Source organism: Sturnira hondurensis, unplaced genomic scaffold, assembly GCF_014824575.4.
Source record: "Sturnira hondurensis isolate 20B ecotype Veracruz unplaced genomic scaffold, ASM1482457v3 Scaffold0006496, whole genome shotgun sequence".
Taxonomy (NCBI): domain Eukaryota; kingdom Metazoa; phylum Chordata; class Mammalia; order Chiroptera; family Phyllostomidae; genus Sturnira; species Sturnira hondurensis.
In genome coordinates this window covers 17,296,522-17,318,015 of record NW_028079127.1, presented here as the reverse complement: position 1 = coordinate 17,318,015, position 21,494 = coordinate 17,296,522, and the positions used below count along the sequence as shown (strand labels likewise).

Genomic DNA, 21,494 nt, shown 5'->3' with positions numbered 1-21,494 from the left:
GACATCGGCGGCTTTGAGGGTGGCAGGAGGGCCCTGAGCCAGGGGAGCTGCGCAGCCTCGGAAGCTGGGAAAGGCCAGAGGACCCTCCCGAAAGGAGCGCAGCCCTGCCGACCCCTGGACTCCAGCAGGTCAAGTTCTGGCTCACAGAACCGTGGGTGACAGAGTTGTTTCGTGTAAACTGCCCGATATGTGGTCCCTCGAGACAGCAGCAGCTGTGGACGATAACAAACACGCCCTCGTGGTGGGAGTGAACACGGCTGGCACTTGTCACCATCAGCAATGGTCTGGCTTGAGCGACATTCAGTGAGAGCTGTCCTCTGGGGAGGGGCTTGTTCTAAGAACCCCCCACCCCCACCCCCCGTCACTCACCGGCCATGACACCCTCTAAGGGCAGCAGCTTCCCGATTCCCCTTAAAGGGAGAGGAGATAAAGCAACCCGCCCGAGGTCGCACAGCCGGGACACACCAGGCAGAGTAGGGAGGGATCAGAGCGACCTGATCCATCTCTACCCTGACGCTCAAATTCAGAAGTGCAGAGGGTCACGCAGGAAAGCCCTACGGGGTCCTGGAGAATGGGACGCAGGCACCGAGGGCGGGTCCGCGGACTGCAGGGGACCTTTACCAGAACCCGCATTTCCTGGTCATGGCCGCTCAGGAGCATGCGGCAGGTGGCGTCAGAAAGACCCTCCGGGGCCTGCTAAGCAGCCTCCGTCTTTATTTAGCTAGTGTTTCAGGAACCCTTGGTGCCCCCCAGATTCCATCCATCCATCGATACAGGCGGTTGGAACTCCAGTTCCTGGGGTTGTCCTGATGGCGGCCCCGCGTTCTCCCAGACGGAGACCCCCTCTGTGTGAGACGCAGCCTTCGCCTCCTCCAGTCTGAGCCAGGGCCCAAGCTGCTGTCAAAGCCGGGCCAGAAGGAAACCCCCAGTCTACCCCACCGGTCCGTGGAACTGCCTCGGGCCAGAGTCACCCCACTTTCCTCCCCCTCTGGCAGATGCCGCCTGGACACGCCAGCCTGCCTGAGGTTCTCGGAAAGTTCGAGAGCGCCTGCGTTATTCACCTCGGGCTGAAGTGCGGGGTGAGCTGAGAGTCTGACTCCTGTAAAAGCCCTGCCCGCGCGGCCGGCTTGTGGGATCCGAGGTGGGAGCTGGGATTCAGCGGGCACCCGGGGACCTCAGGCACCACGGCCACGGCCACTGCCCCCTAACAGGCGTCGCGTCTCCCGCCCACCCCGTGGCTCTACGACCGCTCCTCCGCCTCCAGCCGCAGGCTAGGTGCCAGGTGCAAACCCACCCACGCGGCTCGTTGCTTTGGGGGAGACACGGTCCCCGGCAAGTTCACGGGCCTGCTTTCCTGCGGCCGCCCCTCAGCAGTTCTGGCCTTCGCCCCCCGCCTCCAGCCTGCCTCCGGCTCGGCTCGCTCACGCTCCTGTGCCCCACACACCCCCTTCCCGAGACGACTCTTCCTGGGGCTTCCCGTGTCAGTTCCCGGGGGAGGTCCGCCCCCGGCCTTCACTCTGCCGCAGCGCCCCGACGCCAGGCGTTGGAGTGCGTGCTTGCCCACGTCTGTTCTCCTCACGCCTCTGTAGGTTCGGGGAGCGCGAGCCTGTCCTGTTCCCAGCCGATGCTGCCCTGGAACACGGTCACCCTCATGAAAGGTGGCACAGGGGTGACCAACCCCCAGGATCAGACCTGGCCTGACCTTCCCCCACAGAGGCTCAGTGCTGTCACGCCGGTCACTGTCACTTACCTGCCCGCACAGGCTGTAACTGACTGTCACCCTGTGGTCACAGCAGCACTCGGGAGGCCCTGGGGGTCACTGGGTGAGCAGTCGCATTGGGAAGTTCCATGCAGGGCCCAGGGATCTGCACTCGAGCAGGCCCCCCAGGCCCAAACCAGCCCGCCCGGAGCCTCCTCTCCGTGTACAGACCTCTGGCTCTGCACGTCCCGCCCGTCCTGAATTCACTTCCTGTCGCTATTGTGACAAATCGCCAGCAGCTTAAAAAGACATGGATTTATTATCTTGCGGTTCTGAGGTGAGACGTCCAGAGTCTCTGTCCCTTACGAGGTGTTGCAGGGGCTACGTCCCTGTGGGGCTCGAAGGGAGCGTCGTGCCGTCCCTGCCCGGCTCAGTCCACTGGCCACCGCTGCGCTCACCGGCCAGGGGCCTTGCCTCGCTGGCCCCGTCACAGGCGTGTCTATTCTGACGAGGACCCTCCGCCTTCCTCCTGTGCAGCCCCCAGCGGTAGCACTGGGCTTCCCGGTACCGTTGCCCGCCTCAGGACCCTGTGTTGAACACGGCCACCGAGTCCCTCTGCCGGGGGCACAGTCACCGGTCCCGTGGTGAGGACGTGGACCTCCTGATAGAGGGTGGAGGGCCTCTACTGGGAAGCAGGGCCATTAGGGATGGGGAGGGACCCAGCCCCTCCCCACCTTGCCCCCCACCCCCACTGCCTGCCTCACCTGGGGTCTAGAAGCCCTTCATTTTCAACTGTGATGATCAATTTGGGGACAGACGGGACTTGAATCCCGGCCCTGTGGCCTCAGTCCTGGACCTTCAGCTTTGGTTCGTCCCCGCCCCCTCCCCGACCCCATTCCTGCCGAGCTTTCTGACGCTGACTCTGGGGCTCCGGGAGGGTGGACTGAAGCCCTGGGGTTGAAGGCCCCCTCCCAGGGCCCTTGGGTGGATGGCACGCAGCTAAGGGGGGCTACGCCGTCTTTATGTTCAAGGCCCCCCATTCTCTGCCATGCTTTGGGGGTCTGGAGCCCTGTCCTGCTTTTCACCGCAGGTGAGTTCCCTCTGCAAAGGCCCTAGAAGCACAGGCCAGGACCCAGGACAGGACAGACAGAGGCTGGGTTTCTCTGCCGAGTGCTCTTCTGAGTCGGCGAATCCAAGGGCCGTCTATCCACACCCTCTCCCCAACTCACCCCACGCCCATGCCCGAGCACACAGAGGGGAGGGAGGCAGGGCCCCGGCTCTCAGACACTCCACAGAGCTGAGTAACGGCGCCAGGAAAATAACACTTCCAGCCGATGTGGCAAATGCCGCAGTCCCTTAGAGAGATGAGTAAGGCGTTCTGGCTGCAGGGAAGTACGCTGAGTAAGGCAGGACGTACTTTCTGCGGGGAGCAAGCAGGTGACCGCTCTTTGTAGCCATCGATTGTATCACTGCCCCAGGCACCGGGCCAAACTCTACCATCAGCAAGATTGCTGCTTGAAAGGTTCAGAACAGTAAGGGCTTCACCCCCTGTTCTCTCAGGCCCGGGCCTAGCACAGGGAGCTAGCGGTGGGAGCTGATGGATCCCAGGATGCCCGCTGTTCCAGGGTCGGGCCTGGTGGGAATTTAAACCTGCACCCTCGGTGTGCCTGATTGGGGCAGGGTGGTGGCCGCCGAGCGCCTTCGCCAGGCACAGAGCCCCCTGCCCACAGGAAAGAGGCCATCAGCTGGGCCACGCAGGTGGTTCTCTCTCACTTTTGAGATCTTCACTCATCACAGCCACGCCGAGCCCTGAGTTCTTCTGCCCACATGGCTTTCTGGAGCAGCAGCGAGGCAGGAGACAGGCAGGAGAGAGGAAACTCCGGAGGTACCCCAGGACTAAGACGAAGGACATCCATACAGGTCAGAGACCCTGTTCTCAGACCACTTGCCCCTGCTTCCTGCAAAAGCACAGAATCCTGGTGACTCATGACTGAGCCTGAGCAGAAGATGCTACATGACCCCCGCTTCATTATAATAAATTAACATTGTGCGACCCCCTTCCCTGGTGGCCAGTCAGGGAAAACCCTGGGAGACCACATGCGCAATAGCTCTAAAGTAAGACAGCTACTTGTACATGCGCAGTAAAAGCCCACCAAAACCAGCCGGAGACTATCCACCCTGTAAGAGCAGAATCCGCGCCCCCCCGCCCCGCCCCCGGCCCCCCCCCACACACACCGAGGTCTATCTCTGCTGGGAGCTGGCTCTCTCCCATGTTTTGTGGAGTGGTCTACCCCTTAATAAATCTGCTGTCTCTCTTTCTGCCATAAATTCTCGGTGTGTTCAGTTCAATTCACTGTCCGTGACCACCAACCACCTGGTTGCCTGTGCCCACCTTCGACAACAGGAGCACAGACAGCCAAGCACAGAATGAGCACAGAGACAATAGAATTTCCGAAAGTGCACCCAGCCGGCGTTCGAGCCACAAGAGCAAATGTGAACGAAAGAAACAATGTCTCCACGGCATTACTTCACGCCACAGTAAGTGCAACGACCCCAAACCGAGCTGACTGAAGGCTGCCGGGATGCTGTAGGGAAGCGCAGCACCTTCCAGAAAGTCGACCGGGCGGGGCTCCCCGAGTGCGCACGCTCAGTGGCAGCCTGGCCGTGTGGCCCAAAGTCCGGCGCAGAATGTAGTCTTCCAGCCGTCTGCAAACTCAAATATTAATTGTAGTTTATGGAAACCAAGTTTTAGCCGTATTTTTAACTTCATTAGTACATTATTCTTAGTCGTGCATCAGAATGAAAATCCATGGCTTAGTGTTCACTGTTTCCCAAGACTTGGTTTCGGGATTCATTCACCATTCGTCCGGGAAGAACGAGCAGGGCTCTGAGTGAAGCCCGCCTCCCTTCCTCGTCTGCAGCCCACAGGCCTGGTGACCTTCGTCGCGAGCCTCAGGGAAGCCAAGGAGTGTCACTCAGGGCTGGGAGAGACAAGTCGGGGCAGGGGGCCTGACCGAGGCCACGGGCGATGCCGGGTCACAGCCCCACTGCTGCTAGGCCCGAACTGCGTCCACTGCCACCGCGTTCGGGCTGCTCGTGCCGCCCGGGTCTCATGTCCACGGGGGCTGTTTTAACTCTGGCGATCCGTGTCTATTCTGTGGACACAGCATCTGGGCTCTCTGTTTCTGACTCACACATGTTAACCGTGGAATATGCATGGACGCTGCTGAAGGTGGTTGGAAGGAAAGTCAGTGACAACCCTGCCACCAGGGAATAATGACACGCCCTTTCAGACTTCCTGGCAGGCGTCTTAGAGAATGGAGCTCATGCTTTGTAAGCGGGCTTTGTCGGCTGCAGGCCGCCTGCGGCAAGAGCGAGGTGGAGGCAGAGCTCTGAACCTCGGTTTCCCAAGGCGAGGGCTCTGAACCCTGCGGGGAGGAAGTCGAGGGCGGCCGTGACAGCCCCGGGTCCTCGCAGCACCTCCTGCGTGCAGCCCCGCGGCCCCAGCGGCCGGGCCCGCGGGAGCCGCCAGGGGGCGCTGTGGCGCATGGCCGCGCCCCGCCCGCGAGGGCTGCCGGGGAGCGCGGTGGCGCGTGCGCGGCGGCGAGGAGGGCGGGCACCGCCCCGTCCCAGCATGCTGTGCGGGTAAACAGACATGGCGGGCGAGGGCGACCCGCAGGACGCTGCGCACGACATGGGCAACCACCTGCCGCTGCTACCTGGTAACGGGCGGGGCGGGGCGGGGCGGCGGGCGCGCGTCCGGAGGCCGCGGGCTGCGCGCGGGGGCGGCGGGGGTCCGAGACGTGGCTCTGGGGGTGCGGGGCCGGGGCCCGTGCTGCGGCCGGAACCTCCCGGACGGAGTCCCTGGGCGGTGACAGCCCGCGTGCCCCGAGCGCGCACGTCCCGCCAAGCCCCCAGCATTGCTGTCACTCCGTCCCCGCGACCAGGCGGCTTAGTTCAGCCAGAGTCGGCCCAGGCAGCAGGGCGCGCAGCCGGGGCCCCGCCCTGTGTCCGTCCGTGTCTGTCCGCGTGCGCTGTCTCTTGACCCCCTCGCCGTGGAGATACCGAGTGATTACTGTGCATGGCCTGCCCTCCAGGCGCCTCCGCGCCTTGGAGACCTTAGCTCGGCCCCGCGGGTCGGCCTGGACCTGGAGCGGGTCTCCGGGGTGCGGCCGCCAGGGGTGTGGCTGCGACCCAGGACCGATGCTGTGCGGTCTCCGGAGGGGCGGGAGGGGCGGGGTGGGTCGGGAGGCCGCTGCAAGCAGAGGCAGCGGTGGTTGGGCAGCTTGCTTTTCAGACGCCGCTGACTTGGGGGTTTTCTGTCCAAGACACAATTGTGGGTCCAGGCAGTTGCCAAAGGAAAGCTGTTTTTGGCGGGTCACTGGTGCCCCGAGACCCCCTGCGTGGGTTGGAGGAGCGGGGGGGGGGGGCAGCGTGCACGCACCCCGTGCAGGAGTGGCCTACTTTGCACAACTGAACCGGGGTCGGACGCTGTTCTGAAGCCGGCAGCGGAGCCGACACAAAGCTGAGTGTGTCAGCCCTGCCATCGGCCCTGCGCATGACTTCACTGTGGTGGTTCTCGGCAGGCAGTCCGTGGGGTTGTCCTCAAAGTCCAAAGGGCGACAGGCTGTCGATGCGAAAGCAGTGCGTTTCTGAGTCACCCCGGAGTTAATGGTGAAGACGGACTGGGTTGCCCTTCCGTCAGTCCCCTCTTTCAGTGTCGGGGAACCAGCTCCAGTTCAGATGCAGAGCATCCGTCTCGGGGCCAGGGAAACTCGGGTGAACAGCTGAGCGGAGAAAGGAGGCTGCTGTGCGTAAGGAGCTCCTTTAGAGACTGGCAGGCAGGACAGTTAAAGCGTGTTTTAAAACGAAGGGTTCCAGCCTGTGAGCTGGTAGCCAGCCATTCAGCTTTCTCCCCGGGAAGCCTTCGGGGCTGCCCACCGGCCGGCCAGGGGACTGCATGTGGTCAGGGCTGTAAACACAAGGAGTTGACTCAGAGTATTTGTACCGTAAGCTTGTGTTTTTCAGTAATTACCTCTAGGTGAAACATCTGTGTTCTTAGGACAGCTTCCTACCTACTCGCAGTGCTAGGCCACAGGCCATGTGGACATGAGATGGAGTGACCAGGTTCGCTTTGACAAAGCTTTGTGTCTGGGAGTCCGTAAGAATTCGCAGGAAGCCCAGCGCAATTACCATATTGAAAGGTGTTTGTATTTTCTGGTCAGGGACCTGGCCGGAGAGAGTTTGAAACGACGGCATACAGGAAAGGAAATGACTCTTCTGTGGTGACACTTTATGTACTTTGAAGATTTTAGAGACACATGAAATAAGGGGTGAAGATGAGGCTCCCACATCTCTGTGGCTATTCTAGCCCAGGGTCTCTCGGTCACAGCCGTCTGCCCTGGGGGCGCGAGCTCTCTGCCGCCGGCCTGACTGTGGCCTGCGAGCAGCACGCCCGGCCGTGCCCTCTCCACACTGGCAGGACCGGCCCGATCCTGGCCCCCACCGACATTTCCAGACATTCCCCACAGCCCTTGAGGGGCCTAGTCCCTCCAGCTGAGCGCCACCAGGGTAGAGCAGGGGCCCCCATAGCTGGCACGGAGGGGACAGACCCCACCAGACAGAACAGCGTCTGTTCAGGGCGGCTCCCTAACGTTCACACCTGTTACCAGTGACACCAGGTTTTAGGGCAGATTGGCTTAGTTTTCATAATTTCAGCTGTGTATGGAGAAAGCTTCTAAGACACTTCTTTTAAAATGTTTTATACTTCATGTAAACTTTTTTGTTGACTTTTTTTACAGCGGGGGAGAGAGAGACACTGATTTGTTGTTCCTGTCATTTGTGTGTTCTTTGGCTGCTTCCGATATGTGCCCTGACTGGGGATCGAACCCACAACCTTGGCGTGTGGGGACGATGCTCCCGCCCACTGAGATACCTGGCCAGGGCCTCACACAAGCTTTATAAAATTCCAAAGCAAACTGATGGGAATAATGGCAGATGTTTCATTTTCAAATGGCAGCGACAGCAAGAAGTGATGTCACTGCCTTAGACTCAGCCTGCCAGGCAGTACCTCCCTCAGGTCCCCCTCCTTCAGGTCCCCTCCTTCCTGTCTTCTGTGGGGACTTCTTTTTTAAATTTTTTAAAAATATTTTATTTTATTTTTAGAGAGAGGGTAAGGGAGGGAGAAAGAGGTGGGGAGAAAACATCAATGTGTGGCTGCCTCTCACACGCCCCCTACTGGGGACCTGCCCTGACACCCAGGCATGTGCCCTGACTGGGAATCAAACCAGCGACCCCTTGGTTCACAGGCCAGTGCTCAGTCCACTGAGCCACCGCAGCCAGGGCTTCTGTGGGGACTTCTGACAGGGGAAGTTTGAAAGACCCTTAGAGATCTTCTTGGCCACGCCTGTCCCTGTGCAGAGGGGGAGACTGGGGGGTGCACTGGGTGTCAGAGCTCCTGACAGGGAGAGGAGTCCGTGGCTCACACAGGAGGACGTCCGCTGGGCCCCCGAGTGCCTTCGCAGAGGAGCCCCTCAGGCACACCCTCCCCACCCTCAGCCGGGTGGTTGGGGTCGGCTCCCCAGGGACCGGCAGCACCGGTGGCAGCCTTTCGCCTCTGGGGTCCTCCTCCCAGGAGCTCGGAGGCCCAGCCCGACCGTGAGAACACACAGGACGAAACGCCTGCCCAGGGCCCTCGCAGCCGGGCAGTGGGAGCCTGCAGCCCAGATGAGGCCAAGGAGAAGGGAAGCAGAGTGGGGTCTCCTGGGTGGGGTTCTGGGGCACAGGGGGCATTGGGCACCAGTTGAGGAGACCCAGACACAAGGTGGAGACGAGCCGACACCTTAGGGTGGCAGACGTGAGCTGCCGGGAGATGGGGTGAGCTGCACGGGACACAGCGCTGCCGGGACGCTGAACCAGTTGACAGCAAACGCCGGGCTAAGGAGGGGCTGGTGCCAGAGCCGGCCCGGCCCCCGGGGCCTCAGTCCCACAGCGCGGTGTCGCAGCCCCACGCTCCAGCGCTCAGGGCCTGTGGGGGGGTGGGGGGCCCTGCAGAGGGGGGCCCTGCAGGGGAGGCCGTGCCTTCGAAGGGGAGTGCGGCCTGACGGCCACACGTCTGGTTCACTGTCCGTTCACAGCGGAGAGCGAGGAAGAAGATGGGGTCGAAATGGAAGTGGAAGACCAGGACGGCGGAGAAGCCAAGAAGCCCAACATCATAAACTTTGACACCAGTCTGCCGACGTCACACACGGTATGTCATTGCGTGGCAGACCTGGCAGACACAGGTCCGGTCGGCCGCAGGGTTCTCGGTGGTCTCCGCACGCCGCTCTAGCAGCGCTTGCTTGCCTTCCCCTTCACTGGAGACGGTTCCGTTAGGTCTTGTGGTGACGGCCGTCCTGTCCGTGCGCTTTAAAAGAAAAACGTAAAGGTTGGCGAGTGTTTGTGTTGCCACCTTAATGTTGAAGATAGAGGAGAATGGGCAACATTTCAGTACATTATACTGTGTTGTTTCGAGTGAGCCCAACCGGACCTCCAGGGTGTGAGCAGTGTGTGGAGAGGGTGCCGTGACCGCGTGAGCGTGGCCGAGTGGGCTGCGCGGTTGCGCCCCGGAGGTGCCCCGCTGACGGTGCCCCGCTGACGGTGCCCAGGGTTGGGTAGACGAGGTGAAGTTGGCAGCGATCAGATCGAGACACTGATTGGAAACAACCCATGTTGTACCGTGTGGGAGGTCGTGGACACACTCAGAATGTCCAGCTCCGTAAAGTTATTGGTGAAAACGAAAAATGCACATTTTATGGAAAAGACTGTACAAACTTTTTGGCCAACCCAACGTTTCGAACCAAAACCTGGTCTTGAGTGTGTACCCGAGCGATTCTTACAAAGTGTCTGAAATCCTTCTGAGAGTGGAAGCGAGCGCTTCTGGTTTGCATGCACTCGGGGCACAGAGCCCCGCGCCCCGCCCGAGCTGACCCGGGCCCCCGTCCGCCCGCAGTACCTGGGCGCCGACATGGAGGAGTTCCACGGCCGGACGCTGCACGACGACGACAGCTGCCAGGTGCTGCCCGTGCTGCCGCAGGTGGCGCTGGTGCTGATCCCGGGGCAGACCCTGCCGCTGCAGCTCTTCCGCCCGCAGGAGGTCAGCACGGTGCGCGCGCTGATCCAGCGGGACCGGACCTTCGCCGTCCTCGCCTACAGGTGGGTGCACGCAGGCCCGGCTCTTCCGCCGGCGCTCACCTGCGTCACGCCCCCTGACAGTCACTGCGCATGCCCGGGAGATGGGCTCGGTGGGGCACGTGGGGAAGGGTTCTGGGGGAATGCGGGAGTGTTTTCGGACTTACCCTGCCTTCCTGCACCGACGGGCTTCCTGGTGTGCGCGGCCTGTCGGTGTTTAAAGAGGAGCAGGGCCTTCACGTCGTGATGTAAGGGACGACTGGCACGGAAGAGGGGCTGCGGGCCGTGCGCTGTCCGTCCCGCGGCAGACTGCCGCCGAGTCTCCCCAGCCCTGGGCGGCTGTGGGAGTGGGCAGCGGGGGGCAGGCAGTGCGGACGCCTGCACACGAGTGTTCCCTGAAGGCGGGGAGAGTTGCCCGGTGCCCCAGGGCGTTTCAGCGTCTAGAGGTGGTTTTCCTGAAAGCGTGCTCACTGTTCTTCATGAGGCCTCCTCCTCGACCTGAATCCCGCCCCCGCCCCCCGTCTGACAGTACGAGGACAGCAGCTTTGCAGTGGGGGGCCGTCACTGTGTTCTCGTGTCGCTGACACCAGCTTCGCATACACAGACATGAAATGCTCAGCACTGTCTCCCTTTTGGAATCGTCCCGGCAGTAACGTGCAGGAGCGGGAAGCCCAGTTTGGAACCACGGCGGAGATCTACGCCTACCGCGAGGAGCAGGACTTCGGGATCGAGGTGGTGAAGGTGAAGGCCGTGGGGCGGCAGCGGTTCCGCGTGCTGGAGCTGAGGACGCAGTCGGACGGGTGAGGAGCGTTGCCCTCCTGGCCGCACGGGCATCTCGGAGGGACTCGGGTTCTGGTGTCACGGGCTGACCTTTCACTCTTTGTGACTCTCACCGGTCCTTCTCCTTCCTTGGGGGGTTAGCCTGGTGGCTTCCAGCCTCACTGTGCCTCCCAGTCACTGGGATGTTTCCAGAACTAGGGAGGCCTAAATCCCAGCCCAGCCCCCACCCTAGCGAGTGACGGCCGGGGGAGGGGCTGCAGCCCTCCCGGTGGCCTGAGGGCCCTGGGGCAAGCCCAGAGGACCTTCCTGGGAGTCAGGTAAAAGGATCGTGTGCATTTTGAGTGTCTGCATATTCAAGTTAAATGTTTGGGAGTGAGAAGGGAAACCCACACGGAAGTTAAGGCTGCAAGTAATGCCCTGATCTCATTTAACTCATCCCTGGGGGCGGGGTCTTGAGTTTCTCTTTCCCACCCCCCAGGGTGGGTGACAGAGAGAGTGGCATGGGGGTCAGGCCACATGGAGACGGGGGATGGGGGATGGGATGGGTGGGGGGCTGAGAAGTTGATATTCAGATACGAAGACGAGCAGCAGCGGTTGGCTGTGTTGGTCTTTAACACTCAGTTTCCTGTGTGCACTGTGTGCATCTGAGCTTTGAAAAGCCTCCTTGCCTTCAATTCCGCAGTGAGATCGAGGATCCGCCCCTTAGGTTAGGTCGGGTTTTCCCTTCCGTTTATGGAACACAGTCGCTTTGAAAGTCTTGCTGTTGAAAACGAGCCTGTGCGAGAGACTCAGGAGGTCGGGTGGGCCGGTGTCCATTTCAGGATCCAGCAGGCGAAGGTGCGGATCCTGCCCGAGTGCGTGCTGCCCTCCACCATGTCCGCCGTCCAGCTCGAGTCCCTGCGCAGGCGCCAGCTCGTCCCCGCCCCGTCCGGCTCCTGGGAGGACCGGCGCTCCGGCAGGTGGTGGCAGAAGTACCAGAAGGTGAGCACAGCCTTCCTGGGTGTCTTCCAGGAACGGAGGCCGCGTGCTGCTGCTCCCGTCTGTAAGAAAGACACTCCAGGAGCTGCCAGGATGCAGGTCCCGGACACCTGCACGGTCCTGCTGACCGTGGCGGGGGCGCCTGACCACGCTGTGGCCCCATCGGCCGTGAGCTGCACGGGGCAGTGAGGTCTTCTCACTGTTGTGTGTTAACAGCTGGTAGTTCCTTTTCTTTCTTTCTTTTTATTTAAAGATTTATTTACTTTACTGTTATAGGGGAAGGGAGAGTGAGACACACCAGTGAGTGGCTGCTTCTTGTGCACCCCCCACTGGGGACCTGGTCTGCAACCCAGGGGTGTGCCCTGACTGGGGATTGAACTGGCGCAGTTGAATTGACCCTTTGGCTCCCAGGCGGGTGCTCAGTCCACCGAGCCACATCAGCCAGGGCAGCTTGTAGCTTCGACCCTGCAGGGTCCTCCCTCACACTGGAGTCACGTCATGGAGTCTCGTCAGCTGTCTGGCCCGAGTGGAAGCCCAGGACCTGAGAGCAGGGAGAGTGAGTCTGACTCCCTCTGGGCTTCTGAAAGCAAGGCTCTCAGCTTGCTCTGCACAGTCCCGTCAGCCTTGCAGAGCTGGCTGGTGACTTCGTGCTCTGTGAGACATGCCCAGTGTTGACTCTCACGGGCGTCCTGTTGGTGAAATCATTCTTTCTCTTGGGAAAAGGTGCACAAGGCCTGTGTCTCCTCACTGGAGAGATGTGTCATGTCGGTTCTGGTACAAAGTAGCAGCTCTACAGCTGTTGCCTAAAGGAAAGGGTTGCTCGTCCCTAAATGCAGCACATGGTGGCTTTGCGAGATTCACCTTCTGAAAACAGACAGACAGCTGCCCTGCGGACAGACAGACCCCGTGCTGACCGTCCCTTCCTTGTCCGGCAGGGCAGCGGGGTCAGAACGGGTGTGGGTCGGTGCAGGCCGCCGTGGGGGGGTCTCCTCCGCCACGGTGTGCATCGTGTCCCCGTCCTGCTGTCTGGGCAGGGCCCCCTGCAGGCGTCTGTACGGGGCGGCAGGCTCAGGCCGTCTGCTGCAGACCGGGGGTCTCGCCCCTCGTCTTAGCCCTGGCATGTCCGAGAGGGGGCTGCCGTTCACTGCCTCACCTTCCATCCTTGCCTCGGTCTGGAGCAGTCACTGCAGCAGCAGGGGCAGTCACATCGTTGTCACTCTTTTAATGGAACTAGAAGAGTCTTGACCTCAGCTCTGCAGTCAGGTGCCTCCCCCGGCATTCACCCTGGCCCCGCAGCTGTGTGTGACATTTGTCCATCACTGCACTCCAGTTCCGGGAACCAGGAGGAGTCTGGGGGATGAAGGGACAAAACTGGGAGCTGTGGGGTCACCTGCAGAAGCTGCGGCTGCTGTGTGCCCTGCCAGCTGGGACGGGGCTCGGTGCAGGGAGTGACCTCCTCTGTGGCCGTGCAAACCCGGAGCAGCGGTTCACACGGTGGGCTATTAGCCTGCGATGCCGTCCCAGTGAAGTTCACTGCCCCTTGAAGAGCTACACGCATGTGCTTCACGTGTTTCCAACACTACGTGGTTGGGAGACGAAGCCAAGGCTCTAGTTTTGAGGCTTAAAAGCAAAAGGCTATGACGGCTGACCTTGGGCCACAGGCTCCTCCAAGGGCCGGCCTGCTCTCGGCTTCCTGTGGATGGTGCCCTTCGGGGGCCTCACTGCAGAGTGGGCCCGGCCAGGCCAGAGCCCGTGGCACTGACGGCTCTGGGGGACACCACGAGCTGCAGGACCTCGTCAGCTGGGAGCCGGGGGCCTCTGCAGTGCCAGGTGCAAGTGGGATGCCGAGGGTCTGTGCAGCGGCCCTGTATTGCCGCCCTCCCTGGAGCACGTCCCTGGCCTTGGGGCCGTGGTCTACACGGAGTATGTTCCCACCAGGAAGGTGCAGTGGGCACATTTAACCTGCGTGCGGGCAGAGCTTCAGGACCCCTCGGGCAGTCCTGCGGGGACTTCAGAGGCCACCTCGCTCTGACTGGTAGGGGCCGAGACACCCCGGACCCAGCCTGAGAGCACCTCGGTGCCTGGGTGTGGCAGTGAGCGGGGGACGCTGGCCCCAGTGTGCTCCTGTGCCCTGTTCCTGCCCCTGTGTCATCCTGGGAAGGGACGTTCGTGCAGGGAGACAGGCTTCTGTGTTACGAGAGGGCTCCCTGATGTGGTGGGTGGTACCAAGTGGCTCTGTCACCATGTGATCCTGAGTCACTCTGGGAGGGCAGCATCTCCCCGGCGACTTGGAAGCGCCACAGCCCAGTGTCACTCATGTCCGGCGGTGTAACCACTGGGACGCCCCAGACGCAGAAAAGTAGGGCTGACAGTCCTGGGCCTTCAGAGTGGTGGCGAGTGACTGGTGGTTGGAGTCTGACTCCCATCCCCGTCTATGACCGTGGGCCACCACCCTCCCGTGTCTGTCTCTGAGAGCTCACTGTCACTGCGTGTCCCATCGCCTAATGGGCTGTTGGTACCATTTTTAATTCTGTGCCTCAACTGTGACAAAAGTCCTTACTGTTTGTTTTGGTCCAAAAAGTAAAAAGCTGTTTGGAGAGCCCTTCAGGGTCTTACCGGCTGACCTCTCAGGGTCAGAGTTACCATTGGAGCGTGCACGCCGTGCCCCGGCTGTCTTTGGGGGGCCGTGCACGAGGGGCCCCGCTGAGCTGGAGACTCCTCTCTCCCAGGGCCTAGTGCTGTGAGCTGGGGCCCAGGGGCCTCTGGAGCAAGTCTGCGCTCACCCGGTAGTGGCTCCTAAAATGGTGTGACTGGCACACCTGTGAGCGACATCTCCAAACCTGGCGTCAGCCCGCACCTCCTCTCCGGAACCCTGGTGCGACAGAGTCCTTGTCTGTGACCGTCATGGGAGAGTGACGTTCTGCTTTTCCTTCAGCTGCTCACCGAGGACTTGCTCATGGGTTTGAGAGAGAGGAGCAGGGAAAGGTGGGGAGGGGCAGAAACCGCCGTGTGACGAACCGCCACTGGTTGCCTCGCACAGCCCACCAGCGTGTTCCCTGGCGGCCTTTCAGTCTGTGGGGTGACTTTCTCGTCTCTACTTCGCCTGGTCTCTACTTCGCCTGGAGCTGGACGGGACTGCGGGCAGGCAAGCCCCGCGCTTCCCAGCACACTGCTGTCCCCCTGTCCCATGGGCACAAGCCCAGGGCTCCCACTTTGTCAGAGGCCCTCTCGCTGGTCCGGCCCCGGCCTGCTCCGTTCCCTGCAGGCTCCTGTGCATCTGCACGTGGGCGGTGGTTCTCTTTGCTCCCGGTTCTGTTCTGGGATCAGACACACTGGCCTGCAGCTACTGAGGACACGTGGTCGGGTCACTGCCGGTTCACGGCTGTAGCGGCTCCTCTGCGTGCGTCCACTTCCCCACGTCCTGGACTTGAAATCAGGCTTCTGAACCCCCGTCTCGCTGGCGCCGCACGAAGTGCGTACTTTGAGGACCGACACTGTACTGAGCCTTCCCGTCGGTGTGGGGACCCTGCAGGGACCTGAGCATAGCCCACGTCTTCGTAAGGGTCGGGGACAGTGGACAGCGTCCACTTTCAGCCCGGAAACACTGCTGGTTCCCCGTCGGTCCTTGATGTCGTCGGAATGGGACGTGGTCAGGGCGTCACCCGTGGGCACGCACGTCAGGCCTGCGGTCGCCTCGCCCGTCTGCCTCTGTGGCGGCGCTGTCGGCAGCCACTAGGAGCCCCCCCACAAGGACAGTTTGGCCGCATTTCCAGGGTCTCACTGCAGACACTGGGCAGGGCTTCTCAGTGTAAAGGCAGGCGACGTGCTCTGGGGGGCAGAGCCCAGCCTTCTCCCCACTTCAGTGTGAGTTTGGTGCTCGGGTTTTTCAGCAGAATCAAGATTCCAGTTGCAACATGTATTTGAAGGCTATAAAGTGATTGTTCAACCTAACAGATAACCGGCTATTACGAAATCACGTACAAAGTTTTTCCCTTTGAAATTACAAGTCTTTCCTGGGCCAAAGGAACTTTCCAAAGCAGCTCTGTCTACCTTAAAACCTTTATTGTGTGAGGCCACTTTATTTAGTGACTTTTTTCGTTTTCAGAGGAAGTTCCATTGTGCAAATTTGACTTCGTGGCCTCGCTGGCTGTATTCCTTGTACGATGCTGTGAGTATCTCTCCCTCAGCTGTGTGCCTCGGGGGCAGCGGGGTCGTAACTCAGGGCAGTTAGAGCAGGGCGGGGGCTTTCGTGCCCAGTGGCGTTGCACGTTCAGGTCCAGTTACACGTCAGGAGAACAGCAGGGACCGAAGGGACCCCTGGGTGGCCTTGGCCTTCACTGCACCGAGTTTCTGGTTTTCCCAGTGTCTCGTGCCTGGTAACTTCAGGACAAGGAGATGTTTCAGGGTTTATCAAGCATTTGAAATTCTTTTGGGTCAAGGGGTAGTCATATTAGAAACTTAAAGAATCCTTTTACAGTGTTTTGTACTTTTCTGAATAAATATAATGACTGTGTCTCCTGCTCACTGGTTAGTGCGCGAGTGGGCACACCCACCGGGGTTTTGCTGAACCTCTCACTCCTGATGGCATTCCCCCCCCCCCCCACGCAGAACCCAGAGAGACAGGCTGCCGGAGCAGCTCAGCAGTCTGTACTTCTGGACAGAGACTGTCCACAGCCTGATTTCTGTCCCTCGTGTGGCTTGGGGCGAATTACTTGAGCGTCTGTACCATGAAGGGACTGGTGGCTGTGGCCCTTGGCCCAGAGCACAGTCAGCACGTGTCACTCGCTCCCCTTTGGGGGTCGGGCTGCCCTGGGTTTCGCATCCTGGGAAAGTGGCCCCAGGGGGCTCTGTGCACTCACCAGGGCCCGGCACTGCGGGAACCGAAGCGCACCACTGCTGCCCGACAGAGTGGGGGCGCTTTTGCGCACACTTGTTAAAAGAGGAAGCTCTTGGGCGTGAAGAGGAAGTGCCTGCTCGGTTGGCAGGGGCCTCAGTTTGGCCTGGAGGCAGAGGAGGCCTCCCCGGGGGAGTGGGGAGAGCCGGGCACCTGCCAGGCCTCCCTGGGGCTTTGATTGTGGCCCCTTGGGAAAACAGGTGTTTTGAATGGAACTCAGATTTTAGTGATGGCTTCGCTGCTGCTCACATGTTTTTAGCTTTGTTGAGGGGAGTTGGAAAAGGGTCGGTGAGCCGTAAAGTCTGTGTACGTCACCATGGCTACTTTTCTCTCCAACAAGGAGACTTTGATGGACAGAATCAAGAAGCAGCTCCGTGAGTGGGACGAGAATCTGAAAGACGACTCTCTGCCTTCTAATCCGATAGGTAGGAACAGGTGGCTCCTTCCTGTGGCTGAGGTGTCTCACCAATGGAAACAATTTTGTGTTTTCTGATGAGTATTTTTATTAGTTTTGAAAAGCGTACACATTTCTTTTGCTTTGAGCACTTTTAAAAAACAAGTACTTAGTTGAGCATATCAGAGTTCTCCAATTCTGTAAAAGCCCCAATTTTCAGCAGTTTCCCTAACAAGCTCAGTGGCGACCACTGGCTCCGTTGGGAATACTCCCAAGGGCAGCCCCCCTCCCACCAGGAGGCCGACATTCCCCCACGCTAGGACACGCCCCCCACGCTAGGACACGCCCCATGCCCCCTCCGGGTCGGTCTGTGAGGTGCCCCTGAGCAACCAGGGCCTTCGACCGACCGCGTCAGGTTGTGTGCTGGGTGCAGCGGCGGCACTCGTGGAAACAGCACGGGAAGAGTTCCCTTCCCGAACTTCCCGAGGGCGCCCGCTTGGTCTCGCGGGTGAGGCACGCCCTCGGGAGGGAGCCCTGCAAAGGGTGTCTGCTGTGCACGTTCAAAACTTGACCCCCCGCCCCATGTCTCTCCAGACTTTTCCTACAGAGTCGCGGCTTGTCTCCCTATTGACGACGTGCTGAGGGTCCAGCTCCTCCGGATCGGCAGTGCCGTCCAGCGCCTGCGCTGTGAGCTGGACATTATGAATAAGGTGAGTGGCGGGGCCCTGTGACATCAGTGTCTGGTGGGTCTGGGGTGCCAGGGCGCTCTGTGGGGGCCCAGCAGCCCCTGCAAGGTCTGTCAGTCCTGCTGCTGGAGCCAGAAAATGGAGAAGACGACAGAAGCATGTCACTTGGGCCCGTAGACGGAAGCTGGACTTGTTACGCGTTCACCAGCTCTGGGTCCCTTTGTCTCATCAGCTCCACCCGCGCTGTGCACCACCAGGGTTGTGTGTGTCAGCAGCCGTGTCTTTAGCCAGGGGTCCTTGGTCTTGTGAGTGTGTGTGCCCTGTGAGATTACGTCCCTGCGTGGGTGTGGCTTTCCCCACTGACTTCCTCTTCCGTTTCAGTGCACGTCTCTCTGTTGCAAACAGTGTCAGGAAACAGAGATAACCACCAAAAATGAAATATTCAGGTGAGATGCTCCATTTTCTGTAAACTGGAGTGCACGCTCCCAGCCACACTCCCAGTCTTTCCTCCCCTGGTTAGTTACACTCAGCAAGTGGACAGTGAGGGGCAGGGGGTCCCCCAGGACAGGTCCCCCGAGGCTGGGCAGCGGCAGCAGCTCAGGCGGGGGGCACTGCAAGGCCCTGCTCCCCAGTCCTGGTTGGAGGCTGAGCTGCAGGGCCGTGGAGGGCCGTCCATGTGCCGCAGGCGCTGTGTGCAGTTCAACGTCAGGTCTGCCACACGGCCCAGGTGGAGGTGGGACACGCCTGTGGCTGGGACACAGCCACCTCGCAGCTCCGAGTCCAGATGGGCAGCACTGCCGTCGGCAGTGTGGGGGGCTGCATGCCCTCTAGACCCCACTGAGCTGGGGGCTCCACACCACACCTCTGTGGAGGGCCTGAGAACCGGTGTTCCCATTGCCTCTGGTCACCAGGAAGCACTTAGATGGAGCTGAGCTGCCGACTGCCTGCCTCCTGCTCGCAGTCTGAGGCTGGGATGTACGTAAAAGTGACCAAGAGGTCAGAAGTGACCACTCCCGTAACCTTAGGCCTCGGTCTGCTTGTAAAGGGCAGTTTGGCCTAAACTGCCCCGCCCCACCTACTGACACCCTGTGCTGTTCTGTCACAGCCTGTCCCTGTGTGGGCCGATGGCAGCCTACGTGAACCCGCACGGCTACGTGCACGAGACACTGACCGTGTACAAGGCCTCCAACTTGAGCCTCGTCGGCCGGCCGTCCACCGAGCACAGCTGGTTTCCTGGGTAATGGCCCTCGGGCGGCTTTTCTCTCAGTGGCTTTGCCTTAATGGGAAAGAAAATCAGATTCCTAAGCAACGTGGTAACGCCAAGCAGACCGTGCAGTTGTAGTTCTGTCTAAATGCCGTTCGTGTCACCAGTTAGTGGCTGCGAACAGGTGTGCGCGCTCTATCGTTGACTGTGACCCCGGAGGTATGGGGGCCACGGCGGGGAGCGTCAGCTCATGGACCACAAGGGCCAACCTGGGGCCGCAGCTTCCACCCCCGCCCCACCTCCCCTGCGGGTCCCTCTGCCCCATCGGCTTCAGGAACCCTGTTTGTCTTTCCATCTGAACGCTGGGCCTGTCTTTTTTTAAGAGAGACAATGAGCTGAGCAGGAACTAGCCTTTTCCTTGCCGTTCCACACCAGAGCCATGTCATTTGGCCTGTCCAGTCCCAACACCCTTTTTAGTCCAAGAACTAAATCTGGAATTGACTTACGACTGTAAATGTGATATGTGGGAAGCGCCTGGGGAAATAAGGAAATGGTTGCAAGTCCACAGTTTGGTTTATTTTCCTGAGAAACAGGAATGCTGGGGCTTGTACTTCTGACCAAATCATCCTGTTTTGGTGGTGGTGGTGGGGGGGGGGTCTTCAGCTGTTTTTCTGTCTCAGGTGAGAAACAGGCTTCTGTCCCCACGCCCCCAGTGCGCCCCCTTCTCTTGGGGCGGTTGCGGCCCGCCAGTCCTCCCAGCGGGGGCCCTCCTTCTCCGCGGGACTGCCTTTCCCACGGAGCCCTGCCTCCCGTGCTCTGCACGCGCCAGGGCAGCTGGACGGGGCCCAGACAGAAGCCCTTTCCGTGGCTGTGGCTCCGAAACTGGAAAAATCAAAGCCGAGCATTTGTTCCTCTTGGTGCTCTGAGCACAGCTCTGGGAGGTCTTCGGAGGTTTCTAGTGTGAGCTGGAGGCGCAGGCGGTTTCCTTGGCTGATTCTGTCCCTGAACTTGTAGGTTTGCCTGGACGGTGGCCCAGTGCAAGATCTGTGCAAGCCACGTTGGATGGAAATTCACAGCCACCAAAAAAGACATGTCACCTCAGAAGTTTTGGGGGCTGACGCGGTCTGCTCTGCTGCCCACGATCCCCGACACCGAGGACGACGTGGGCCCAGACAAAGTGGTGCTGTGCCTGTGAGCGCCCTCGGTGGGGCCGGCACCCACGGAAGCGTCTGTTCCGGAAACCCGCTGCTGCTGCGAACCCGGGTCAGAAGGCGTGTGGGGGAGGGGCAGCCGCTTCACCCGATGGTTTTGAAGACTTCAGACTGAAACACGCGGCAGAAGAGGATGCACCGCAGTCTCGGCCACTTGGAGCTCAGGCGCACCCACTTCCTAGCTTGCAGCCCGTGCCCTGTGGGCTGTGACGTCAGGCGGCACCTGCCCGGGAGGACGCTGCTTCCGCACTAGTGGGGAACGGGCAGTGAGGCAGCCTGCGGAGCGGGGCGTGCAACCACTCCCTGCCCCGGGCGCAGGGTCCACAGCCGGCGTCACGCGTGAGCGTCTGCTCCTTCCCGAGAGAGGCCAGGCGGCAGTAGCAGTTAAAGCCTGGAGGATTTTGTTCTTTCAATTGTTAGTTTCTGTGAGATACTGACTTGTAAACTTCAAAAATATTACAGTTAAAACATGCAGTTTGAGCCCAAAACTACGTTCTCGTTTCCTTCAGTGTCTGTTGGTAAGAGACCCCGCACAGTGTGCGTTCACTGGGTGTGCAGGCGCAGTCGGAGCCCAGGGCGCCCCTCGTAGAGGCGGCTGCTGCGGTCTTAGGCTGTTCTGTTCAGCGTCGGTTGAAGAAAAAAGCAAACTCGAATGGCAGAGCTAAACCAACCGCGTCCTCTGTCGCTGTACCGTACACGACCTGCTCACGCGGACAACTCGGGTGTGAGCAGCAGCGTTGGGGTCACGGCCCCCCTCTAGGGCGGCGGGCCGCTGCGGCAGCCACAGCTGACCTGGAGACCCGGGGGGTTCGGCCCAGCAGCAGCCGCTCTCTGCCCCCACGCACTCCCGCCGCCGCCCCCACGCTGGTGTGCAGAGCGCGGGCGCAGCCCAGGGAAGGCTGCGGGGCCTTCTGCAGCCACCCGCCTCGTCCTGGACGCCACAGCTGTCACGGTCCCTGAGGACCATGACAGCCAGGTCTACAAGGACTGGCTGGGTGCCTGCCACTGGCACCTGAGGCAGCCCCAGCCAGGGAGGGCGGGACACACCTCCCAGAGTCCACAGCCTGTACCGACAGCAGGTAAAACTCACGCGCACAAACGCGGGCGCCCCACTGTCCTAAACCACAGCGCCCACGACTCCCAGACCTCCCAGCAGCCCCTGGGCAAGCCCCTGCCCAAGGGAGCGGCATCCAGGGTGGGGCCGGGGTCTGTGTCCCCGTCACCGTTGACCTGCAGGGCGTTCGCCCGCCCCCTCCGCCGAGCTCTGCTAGAAGCACTGCGTCCGCCGGGGCCGAGCCTGCTGCCCAGACTCGAGAGGCAGCTACAGGGTGTCGGAGCCCAGGAGCAGAAACGCAATGCTCCAAGCGGTCCGCCCGCTTCCCACGGGCAACACGGGGGCCCGGACCCTCGGGAGCAAAAGCACACGCCTGCTCACAGAGACCGGAACGGAGGCCAGGTCCTCCCAAACGGGCATTAGAC

At 60.8% G+C, this 21,494-nt stretch overlaps 1 protein-coding gene across 1 annotated transcript; it reads left to right on the top strand.

Annotated features, from left to right (window-relative positions):
• Positions 1-5,325: 5,325 nt before the first annotated feature.
• CRBN (cereblon) lies at positions 5,326-20,503 on the top strand. Its single transcript, XM_037049537.1, has 11 exons — positions 5,326-5,421; positions 8,836-8,948; positions 9,690-9,892; positions 10,519-10,668; positions 11,470-11,629; positions 15,732-15,794; positions 16,861-16,945; positions 17,509-17,624; positions 17,982-18,046; positions 18,706-18,837; positions 19,819-20,503. The coding sequence occupies exons 1-11, from the start codon at positions 5,355-5,357 to the stop codon at positions 19,997-19,999; spliced, it is 1,335 nt and encodes a 444-aa protein (XP_036905432.1). The 5' UTR covers positions 5,326-5,354; the 3' UTR covers positions 20,000-20,503.
• The last annotated feature ends 991 nt before the right edge of the window (positions 20,504-21,494 follow it).

Coding starts and splice junctions, on each gene's coding strand:
- CRBN (XM_037049537.1), top strand. CDS start 5,355: ATGGCGGGCGAGGGCGACCCGCAGGACGCTGCGCACGACATGGGCAAC. Junction 11,630..15,731: donor GGTGGCAGAAGTACCAGAAG/GTGAGCACAGCC, acceptor TTTCGTTTTCAG/AGGAAGTTCCATTGTGCAAA. Junction 18,047..18,705: donor ACCAAAAATGAAATATTCAG/GTGAGATGCTCC, acceptor GTTCTGTCACAG/CCTGTCCCTGTGTGGGCCGA.